This window comes from Carcharodon carcharias (genome assembly GCF_017639515.1).
Source record: "Carcharodon carcharias isolate sCarCar2 chromosome 29 unlocalized genomic scaffold, sCarCar2.pri SUPER_29_unloc_15, whole genome shotgun sequence".
In the NCBI taxonomy this organism is placed as follows: domain Eukaryota; kingdom Metazoa; phylum Chordata; class Chondrichthyes; order Lamniformes; family Lamnidae; genus Carcharodon; species Carcharodon carcharias.
Window position 1 is genome coordinate 181,800 of NW_024470660.1, and position 11,726 is coordinate 193,525.

The 11,726-nt window shown below is 45.0% G+C and overlaps 1 protein-coding gene across 1 annotated transcript in view; it reads right to left on the bottom strand.

Annotated features, from left to right (window-relative positions):
* LOC121273997 (sialic acid-binding Ig-like lectin 12) overlaps positions 1-6,404 on the bottom strand; it is a gene marked incomplete at its 5' end in the record, with an annotated part of 55,659 nt that extends 49,255 nt beyond the window's left edge. The window contains one exon of the mRNA XM_041181131.1: positions 6,032-6,404. Within this exon, the coding sequence (XP_041037065.1) occupies positions 6,032-6,404 (373 nt within the window). The remainder of the gene's footprint in view (positions 1-6,031) is intronic.
* Between the last annotated feature and the right edge of the window lie 5,322 nt (positions 6,405-11,726).

Below are 11,726 nucleotides of genomic sequence, written 5' to 3' on the forward strand. Positions count from 1 at the left end.
TGTTTAAAGTTTCCCTCTGGGATTTTAAACAACAGCCTTTACCAGTTGCTGTGTCATAACAGAGAGACAGCACGATACTGAACCATTGCTGACTCCACAGGTACAAATCAGTGGGTAACTGGGCTGGGAATCTGGGACATGTGTTGTCTACACACTGAGATTGAAGCTTTGGAGTGAGTGTAAACAGTTCCTGTACCTGGTGCTTCACAGAGAGTGGACTGGGGGTCAATGCAATGTCACTGGTCCCTGAAACTCTCTCCTCTGTCATTGTCTTTATCCTGTAATAACACAATATCACACTGTGGTTATCATATAGCAGAGAGTCAGTGCAGCACAGACACAGAGCCCACTGTAACCTTACACCAACGACTGGACTGTCTGTTTAAATCACTTCTGCACAAAGCACAGAATCAAGAAGCTTGACACCATCCAGAATAAAGCAGCCTGATTGATCGACACCCCATCCACCACATTAAACATTCACTCCCTCCACCATGAACACACAGTGGCAGCAGTGTGTGTACCATCTACAAGATGCACTGCAGCAACTCAGCAAGGCTCCTTCGACAGCTCCTTCCAAACCCACGACCTCTACCATCTAGAAGGACAAGGGCAGCAGACACATGGGAACACCACCACCTGGAAGTTCCCCTCCAAGTCACTCACCATCCTGACTTGGAAATATATCACTGTTCCTTCACTGTCGCTGGGTTAAAATCCTGGAACTCCCTCTCTAACAGCACTGTGGGTGTACCTACACCACATGGACTGCAGCGGGTCAAGAAGGCAGCTCACCACCACCTTCTCAAGGGGCAATTAGAGATGGGCAATTTAATAACGGCCTCACCAGTGACAGTCACATTCGATGAAAGAATTTTAAATCTCACAGCTCAGGAGGAAGCCACTCAGCCCATCGTGCCTGTGCTGGCCCTTTGTAAAAACTGTCCAATTAGTCCTCAACAAATGTTTATATTAAAATCAAGTTAAATCTTCAGACTTACTTTCTCACACAGATGAAGATGAACATTCCAACCAGGAAAACACTCAACATGATCCCAGCCGTGAGCAATCCTACTGTCCATTTACTGGAGTCTCTACCTGTAAAAACAGCCATTAATTACTGCACTACAGGTTTAGAATGATGCTCCGATGTATCTCGAGAAGCGATACACTCACTCAATGTTTAAATACTCATTCTCGGGCAATGCTGACATTTATTGTCAATCCCTAGTTTCCCCTTGAGATGGTGGTGGGGGGTCTTCCTCCTGAACCACTGGTTTGACCCAAACTGGGAGAGCAGTTCAGAGGGCAGGTAAGAGTTAACCTGTTGGTGTTTGAGACTGGAGTCACATATACACCCAGACCTGTTAAAATGGACAGGTTTCCCTCCCTTAAGATAATTAGTGACCCAGATTATATATGTAATTTCTATATATATGTATCAACTAACCTCCCTAAAATAATCAATTATCACCTCAATTTCACGCTGTTGTTTGTGGGATCTTGCTGTGCACAAATCAGCTGTTGCGTTTCCTACATGATGACAGTGAGCTCACTTTGAAACTGCTTCACTGGTTATCAAGCGTTTTGGGAATTCCTAAGTATTTTATCAACGCAAGTCTTATATTTCAATTTAATCCATGTAACATTTATATATAATATTTATCAATGTGATCTCTACAGCATAAATTTATAATATTTATCAATATAATCTATGTAACATTTATATATAATTTTTATCCATTTAATCTCTGTAATATTTATATATAATGTTTCTCGATTTAATCCATGTAACATTTATATATAATATTTATCAATTTAATATATGTAACATTTATATATAATATTTATCCATTTAATCTGTGTAACATTTATATATAATTTTTCTCAATGTAATCTATGTAACATTTATATATAATGTTTCTCGATGCAATCAATGTAACATTTATATATAATATTTATCAATGTAATCTATGTAACATTTATATATAATTTTTCTCGATGTAATCTATGTAATATTTATATATAATATTTAGTCGTTTGGGAGGAGAACCTGAGTATTGCTGAGAAAGGACATTTTGTCAAAGCTTTCTGTCTTGCACCCAATGAAGCAGCTTATCTGGGGGAGAGAGTTCCAGATTTCCACTCCGCTTTGTGTGAAGAAGTGCTTCCTGACATCACCCCCTGAACGGCCTGGCTCCAATTTGACCAAGTGTTGCCATTGTCACATGAGGTCAGGTGATTCAAAGCTTGGTCAAAGGGGTAAGTTGTAAAGAGCATCTTAGAGGAGGTAGAGAGAGAGGTGGAGAAGTTGAGGGAGGGAATTCTCGAGTTTAGGGATCAATCCAGCTGAGTGGAGATCGATCCTGAGCGAGTCTCTCACCTTTGACCCACAGATACACCTTGAACATGGCTTCCCCGTGTGGGTTTTGAACCGAGCAGGATGCCATCACTCCCCCCTCATCCTGGGGTCTCATCAGGGTGAGGGAACCAGTCACCAGATGCCCATCTCTGACCTGCCACGACACAAAACCTCCGTGTGTTTGGTTACCACTGATGTTGGCACTGGGCAGGTGCCAGGTGAGGTCTCCGGGTGGGTTGGAGTTGGCCACACAGACGCAGGTGACCCCCTCTGACCTCTGAGTGCACTCCGACTGCTGGGAAATCTCCGGCTTATCTGAGGAGGGAAGGACAACAATGAGACAACGTCAGAGCAAAGTTAGAGCGTAAGATAGAATCTTAACACTGAAACACTCATTCCTGCCTTTGTTACCTCTGCACTCGACTATCCCAACACTCTCCTGCCCGACCTCCCATTTCCACTGTCCGTAAACATCAGATCATTCCAAACTCTGCTGTCCCCGTGTCCTAACTCACACCGAGTCCCATTCACACATCACTCCCTGTTGGTCACTGAGCTACACTGGCTCCCGGTCCGGCAATGACACAATTTTAAAATTAACATCGTTTCAAATCCCTCCTTACCCCCTCCCTATCTCTGTTACCTCCTCCAGACCCTTCAACCCTCCCTATCTCTGTAACCTCCTCCAGCCACTTCAACCCTCCCTATCTCTGTAACCTCATCCAGCCCCTACAACCCTCCCTATCTCTGTAACCTCCTCCAGCCCCTTCAACCCGCTCTATCTCTGTAACCTCCTCCAGCCCCTACAACCTTCCTTATCTCTGTAAACTCCTCCAGCCTCTACAACCCTCCGAGATCTCTGTGCACCTCCAATTCCAGCCTCTTCACCTTCCCCCGATTCCTATCGCTCCACCATTGGCGGCCGTGCCTTCAGCTGCCTGGACCCTAACCTCTGGAATTCCCTCCCTCATTTCTCACCTCCTTCGGACAAAATCTGACCACCATCAAACACATCTTCCCTTCACCCCCACCCCGTTGGCATTCCACAGGGATCATTCCCTTCAGGACACCCTGGTCCACTCCTCCATCACCCCTAGCACCTCAACCCTCTCCGATGACATCTTCCCATGCATTTGCAGAAGGTGCAACACCTGCCCCTTTACTTCCTCCCCCCTCACTGTCCAATGACCCAAACACTCCTTCCAGGTGAAGCAGCACTTCATGCACACTTCCTTCAATTTAATCTACTGCATTCGCTGCTCCCAATGCGGTTTCCTCTACATTGGAGACACCAAACACAGACTGGGTGACCACTTTTCAGAACACCTTCAGTCTGTCCACAAGCATGACCCAGACCTCCCTGTCGCTTGCCATTTTAACACCCCACCCTGCTCTCATGCCCACATGTCCGTCCTTGGCCTGCTGCATTGTTCCAGTGAAGCTCAACACAAACTGGAGGAACAGCACCTCATCTTCCGACCAGGCACTTTACAGCCTTCCGGACTGAATATTGAGTTCAACAATTTCTGATCATGAACTCTCTCCTCGATCTTCACTGCTTTTTGAACCCTTTTTTATATATTCATTTTAATTGTTTTATTTGTTAACTGTTTTCCACTTATTTTTATTATTATTATTTGAAATTCATTTCCATTTTTATTGATAGTTTTATCCGCAGATTTTAGTCTATTTTCGATCTATATTCCCTCCACCGTCCCCTCCCCCTTCCACACCCCCACGAGGGCATTCTGTCTCTTTCCAGACTGCTTACCCTGGTCTGCCCATTATCACACTCTGCTTAATGTCACCATTAGCACCTCCTTTATCCAATACCACCACTGTTAACAACCCTTTGACCTTTTGTTTATGACATCTTTCACAATCTCTCCATTGCCTCCACCTATCGCTGGTTTTCTATCCAGCTCCACCTGTCCCAAACACCCCCCCTTAGACAGGATATATTTCACCACTTGTCTACTTCCCTTTAGCTCTGAAGAAGAGTCATACGGACTCGAAACGCTAACCCTGTCTTTCTCTCCACAGATGCTGCCAAATGCTCAGAATCAGCTGGATGGACAGAAAGACCAATGAGTGGGTTAGATCAAGAGGAGACGTTCAGCAATTAAAGGGTTGTTCAGGACTGTTAGAGAGAGAAATGTCGTCAAGTACGGAGATTGGAAACGAAGACCTGACAGCCTTGTTCTGACAACCATTGAAGGAGAAACTGAGAGCAAAAACAGAAAGGGAGAGGAAAAGTTGGATGTGGGGATAATGTGGACTAAGCGAGGATTGAAGAAAACTGGATTAAAAACAACACGATCCCAATGGCTCTACGGAGACCACGGAGACAACAAACAAACAAATGTATCTCCACACTCACATTCCACAGTGATGGTTATGAACCCCTCCGCTGCTCCATGTTCATTCTCTGCCACACACTGATAGTCACAACCTTGGCCCCCTCTGCCCTATCAGGTTGGGATAAACAATCCCAAGGGTCAATACAAGGAAGAGCTCTCCCTACTCAATATCATTCATTAAAAAAGGACCAGTTTTGTCTTCAACCCAGTGAAGTTTGTGGGATTTTGCTATGCACAATGTATCCTATTACAGCTAATATAGAATGAAGGGTGCCCATACTTACATTGCACAGTTAGTATGAGGGTCCGCTCCGATGAAACAGATGGATATCTCACTCTGCAGCTGAGAGTGTGTCCGTGGTGTTTGAGTGATGGGATCAGGGTCAGAACAGAAGTATAGGTCAGAGTGACACCATGCTGAGTTACAGTGTTTGAGACTGATCCAGGTACGTCAGTGGGAGTGTCCCAGGTTAAGACAGGTGCTGCTGTTCCATTGCACGTTGTGTTGAAGGTGCAGCTTAAATCCACACGCTTTCCTGCAATAATTTCAGCAGGGAATATCGTGGGTTTATCTGTGAAAACTAACACACAGAGAATGGATCCCTTTAGAGAAATACAACATGAAGCATCGGTTCAAATAGAAACCACAGTCCCACAAGAGAAAGCACTTTTACAAGGATGATATCAGATCTGAGAGATTACAATGATCAGGAGAGAATTTCCTGCTTTGAGACTTTGGTGTTTCTGTCTCTCAGCATAATACACGTTCACTCCGAGACACTTGAACTGATAATAGTGGGTGAGGGTGGAGGAGCAGACCAGAGTTTGGAGTGCACTACCTCATCATTCACTCAGTGATCTGGGCCATTTATTACTTTGCAATTTGTGGGAGCTTGCTGTGTACAAATTGGCTGCTGTGTTTCCCACATTACAACAGTAACTACAATTCAGGAATCAGCTCATTGGCTGTGAAGTGATTTGGTCCGTGCTGAGGTGGTGAAAGGAGCTATAGAAATGTGAATCTTTCTTCTGTCGATATGTCAGACTTCGAGACAGGATTAGAGAGATCGGTGGGAGTGGATAACCTGATAACATTGATGGACACAGTCAATATATTTAATCATTGATATTAAAGTGAGTATTAGAGGTTGCTTTAGGACTGAACTGGAAGCTATCACCATGTTATTGAGAATCAGACAGCGTGTTATAATAAGCTGTGTTTTGTGTTAATATGTAAACGTCACAGTTTGTGTTATTTCCCATTGAGTGTTGAATGTGAATTGTTGAGTAATTATAACACAGCACTTACCAGAAACGTGAAGCTGGGTTACAGGATAGTAGCTGTAACTATTACTGCTGTCAAATTCTATTCTGAAATAATAATATCCTGCATCTTCCGATCTGATGTTGTTTATAATCAGGGAACAGTCGCCATCTTTCAGGTCTCCAGACAGCCGGGTCCGATGGTGGAACCGTGGTAACTCGTGACTGTGATCCTTGGAGTGAAAGGCTATAGATGTTCTACTCCATTTGTCCCTTCTCAAATTCCAGATTCCGACACGTGTTTTCTCTAACAAATGTGATGGGTAACTGTAGTGACATGGAATCTGTACACACGAACCTTCCTGCGCTGTCACCTCTCGTGGAGTGTCACCTTTCCAATCTTGTGACAGTCCAACTGGGGAGAGAAATATCAATATTTAACTCTGGATGGTTTGTAGATCCACTAGACTCGATATCCACCCCCTCCATCACTGGGGCACAGTGGCTGCAGTGTGGACCATCTACAGGACACACAAGGAACTCCCCAAGGTTTCACAATGGATGGAAGAGAATCCTGGACACAGGAGTGGACAAGTTCATTCTACATTGGCTCATGGTCCTCAGGACCCTGTTTGTGCACAAACCTGCTCCCAGTTACACAACTTAAGCTGGGGAAAATCCATTTGGAATTCCACTGTCCGGGGCATTGTGTTAACTTGCTGAATTTGTTTTACATCTAACATCTATTTTTGGTCCGTTGCCTTAAATGGAGTGTAACTGGGAGTCAGGTTAATTAGGAATTTCAGGATTTATTATATCTGTCATTGTATTCTTATGTATGTGCTTGAAATCTTTTATTTTGATGACAAATATTTTAATTCATTGTTTTAAATCTCTAAAAGTTTGGTGGAGTTATTGCTTCTGAATTCAGTGCACACATCTCATAATAAATACAAATTGCAAAATCATTATGATCATGTGACCAAGTTTCTCTTGTGGACTTGGTCTGCCTGGCACACATCACCTGCCAAGTGATAACACTGTTGTAATATGCCTTTCAGGGATAGCAGCATGACATCACTCGAGAGGAAGTGTGTCATGTGATTTTTAGGAACTGGTGTTGGCTTAGGAAAGTTCTATGTGTATTTGTGTGTGTTAGGCATAAGGTATATCTTTAAGTTCAAGTTTAGTTTGTATTTCTGTATTTGGGTTTTGAGAAAAGGGGTAGCTTGAGTTAAAAATAAGCCAGCATTCCAGTGAGGTTTTATGACTCTTGAAGGAAGTCAAAACAAACACAAGGTGTAAAAAACTATGCTGTTGCCTGGCAACAGTCATCCAGAGGGAGGGAACCATGGAGACAGAGAAAAACAGAAACGTACTTTCTGTTCTGTTGAAAGGAGTTGCCAGGAGAAGCAGCAAAGGAGAGGGACAGATAGGCAGTCCCAAAGTAAAGAAGAAGCCAAAACCATCGAGTGGAACAGGAGAAAGGGCCCAAGAAGACCTTCTTATCAAATCTGGAAAAGGCCCTGTTAAGTGAAGTTAAGAGTGAGGAGCAGAAGAAGGCTTCAAGCATAAAGGGGGAAAGCAGCAGGACACAGGCCTAAAGCAAAATAGGCTTGCGAGAAGCCAGAAGATCCTAGGAGACACCACAGGTTGGTGACTCATTACTACGGCCATGTGAATCCTGGTGTGCCATTGACACGGCTGAGCATTGGAGAGACAGGGCGTGGAAGGAAGGCTGAATGCACGTGGCGATCCAGGGGGCAGCAACATGGGAAGGAGAGTTTGAAATAGTGAAAGTGGCCCCTTGTGGAAGGTGTCTGAGTGAAAGTGTCATGTTGGAGAAGATTCCAAAGTGAGTTCTTGGAGAGTACAGATTGGAAACCCTCATATGGATATCTCAGTTCAGTGAGACTGGTTGCCTCACAGTGTAACAAGCGTCTGGGGTCAGATGAGGAGAGACCCATAGCATTTGTTTCAAGTGGGCTCTGTCACTTGCTTTAAGAGTCTGGTGTCCCTGACCACAGGTCGTCTATTGGTTTACATGGACTGTGTACTTAGTGTGAACATGAGAATATTAGATAGTTATTGTAACTTGTGTTCTACTTATGAATCTGCAAAGGTATAGGTCTGGGTGAAGGAGTAATGTCATATAGTTTGTCTCTCCTAGTTTAATAAATGTTTCCTTCTTTTGTTAGAAGTTCATCAGATGACTCCTGTGACTCTGTTCAGTAGCCGCACTCCACATTCCTAAATAAAAAATAAAAGTTAGGACCTATCAAGCTGAGTTCCACCCTGGGATCTGACTTGCCCAGTAGTAACATCAGCTGGGATGATAACACCATCCAGTCCAAGTTTCACTTTGGCCTGTGAGCAGAACACAGCTCACACAGTTTGGCTGCAGGTGTCTCCCAGCTTTCTATCCTTGTATATCTGTTCTCATGTCCCTATTCTAAATAAATGAACCCACAATGTATTTACCCAATTCCGTATCAGTGGCTGGTGCCTTTATATCATTATAAAAACACAACATGGTGATCAGCGGTGGCCAAACATTCTGGCAGCAAGATTCAGTACAGGTATGACATGGTGGACAGACTTAGATCGAGCTACATGACATGAGACGACCCTCGACGCTTTGGTCAGACCACAACATAGACACAGCATCAGAGAGGGTTGAAATCGCAGTGTACTGACTGCTCAGGAAACCTTTGAAGACACAGTGATGGGAAAGAGCTCAAGTAAAGAGCTGGGGAGCAGACGGATCCCTCGTGGTGAGATTACAGCACACGGCCTGTAGGTCAGTGAGTGGGACAGCGTGTATCGCCAGGACCAGCAGCGGGTTAGCTCAGTCAGGGAAGGCGAGGGACCAGGGTGTGGGCTGGATCGATAGTGAGCGAGGGAGAGTCAAACACACAAAAACCATTATAAAAATCAGGCCAGAGAAGTTAGTGATTATAACGAGCGGCTTTGAGATTGCTGAACAGCAAATTGAATAAAAAACAAAGACTCCATTACTCCGTGGTGTGTTCCTGCCACAACCCATCTTCGTGGGCGGAGCTTCGGAAAAGCGCACGAAAGGGGCTAAAGTGACACTCATCCCAGGTCCTGTAGGAGAAGGAAGGTCAAAGGAATATCGTCAGAATGTCCACTAAATTCCCCAGTTTGAACTGGGATGTAGCTGACCGACTATCTGAATTCAGAATGTTTAAACAGCGTACAGAGCTCTGGTTTCCTGATTCAGGTGTGACTGAACCAGACGAGCAAGTCATAAAAATTCACCTCGCGATTGGGAATGAAGGTCTACACAGGCTGAACACATAAGGATTAACAGCAGAAGAGCAAAAGGATCCCCAATAGATATGGACGATATTGGAAGACAGCTTCAGATTCAGGTTAAAGTCCATATTCATCAACTAGAGTTTATGTCATTTCATCAGCCTACACAATCCATAGACCATTTCATCAGCCGATGTAGAGAAAAGGGTACTCACTGTGATTTCAAACACAGAGTCTGCAGACAGAGTTGTTGAGTTGGTGATCACATCCACTCCCATGGAAACATTCTAGAAAGATCTGCTAGATAAGACCAAAACCTATAGCATTGAAGAGCTACTCAAGGATGGACATAAATACGAAGTGATCCTCGCAGGTCAACGAAGCTTACAGGTCCTCAGTACAACATCAGTTGTTGACACACTCACTAGAACATCCAAACCTAGTGAGACGTGTGGAAGGTGTGGCCTTCTGCAGGCACCAAGGAAATGCCCAGCTTTCCACCAATCCTGCAAGGCTTGTGGCAGAAAGGGCCATTGACAGCGGCAGGGCACTAGAGCAAAGGCTGATGCAGCTACAAAGAGCCGTGCGCTGATCCAAACAGACCCTACACAACGGGGAACCTTCAAGCAATAAGAATGACCATCCGCTATCCCATCAGGAACATATACATGTGGTGACTGACAAACCAGGAAATGGCGATGATGTGCACGGCGAGACGAGGAGCGTTGATCAATATTCCACCTCTCACACATATCCTGACGTGGCTTGCCAATAAATTGTGGATTGTTGTCCTTAATGATCTCTCTGGGCACATCAAATAAACTGAAAATGTCCCATAGGGGTGGGATTTTCTGGCCCCATCCACTGCCAGGATTGCCCGGTCCGTCTAAAAGCCATTGGATTTATCTCTGTCCCAGTTTCAGATACTACCGTGACATAGCATTGACATATGCAGAAAGTTTCAACAATATTGGCTGTTTCAAAGGAGCTCCAACATTACACCTGCTGGAGAATGCAAGTCTGTCAATTGATCAAGTACATTTAGCACAACACAAATGCCAGCAGCTGCAAGAGGGAACAGCGAAAGATTCTGCACTACAGAAACTGTGGAAACATCATTGAAGGATCTCCTGATTCAACTTGATCTTATCGGGATGAGCAAGGCATCTCCCGGCGAGTCATTTTTAAAGACAGGCAGGGCATCATACCGGAATCTTTGTGATCCAATATTCTTCAACAACTTGGCAGAAGGAAATGGTGGGGACAGCCTGTCATGGTAAGAAAATGAGGGGCCCATAGGCAGGTGTCAGTACTGTCCACATGTGTGTCCACCTTAAGCTGTTGGCTGGCAGAGTCCTTACAAGGCTTTGAGATCACCTACAACATTTTCACTGTGACTCTCGACACTCCACTGTGCCTGCTCTTGGACAATGTCCTTTACAGCGCATCGAAGGGAGGGCCTGCTGAACCTGCAATATGAAAAACTGACAAGGGATATGTCCAATCCAGCAGGACAAATCCAACCTGGCCAATCACCACCTTATCAATTTGCTCTTCATCATAAACAAAGTGATAAAGGTGTAATGGACAGTAAGAGGCATTGACTCAACAATAACCTGCTCATCCAGCATGGTGCTAGTGCCACACAACACAATGGAGGGTATCCTCAATGAAAGGACGGGACTTCATCTCCAAGGTTTCTGTTCAGGACCAGGGTCCTATGGAGTCATTACACACAAAGGCTCAGCGGTGAGGCCTAACCGAGGATAAATCAGATCCATTCCCGCTCCTCAAACACCGTACAGTCCTGTTGCATGGAGTCATCGGGCTGAATTTTCCCGTTGGTGAGCAGGGGGCGGGGCCTGCTCAGCGACACTATGATGATGCGGGATGACATCAGGAGGAACCCCTGACATCATCCTGCCCCATTTAAATATTCAGGCCCACCCGCCCGACAGGCAGGAAATTCAGCCCATAGAGTCATAGAGTCAGAGGGGTCTACAGCACGGATAAAGGCCCTTCGGCCCATCGAATCTGCGTCGGTCAAACAAGTACCTAATTATTCTAATCCCAGTAATGCACTGGGCCCAAAGCCTTGTATGCGATGGCATCGCAAGTGCACATCCAAATACTTCTTAAATGTTATGAGGGTTTCTGCCTCTCCCACCCTTTCAGGCAGTGAGTTCCAGATTCCCACCACCCTCTGGGTGAAAACATTCTTCCTCACTTCCCCTCTAAACCTCCTGCCCCTTACCTTCAATCTATGCCCCCTGGTTATTGATCCCTCCACCAAGGGGAAAACTTCCTTCCTGTCTACCTTATCTATGTCCCTCACAATTTTTTTCACCTCAATCATGTTCCCCCCTGAATCTCCACAGCTCCAGGTTAACTAACCCCAGTCTATCCAATCTCTCCTCATAACTAAAACTCTCCAGCCCAGGCAACATCCTGGTTAATCTCCT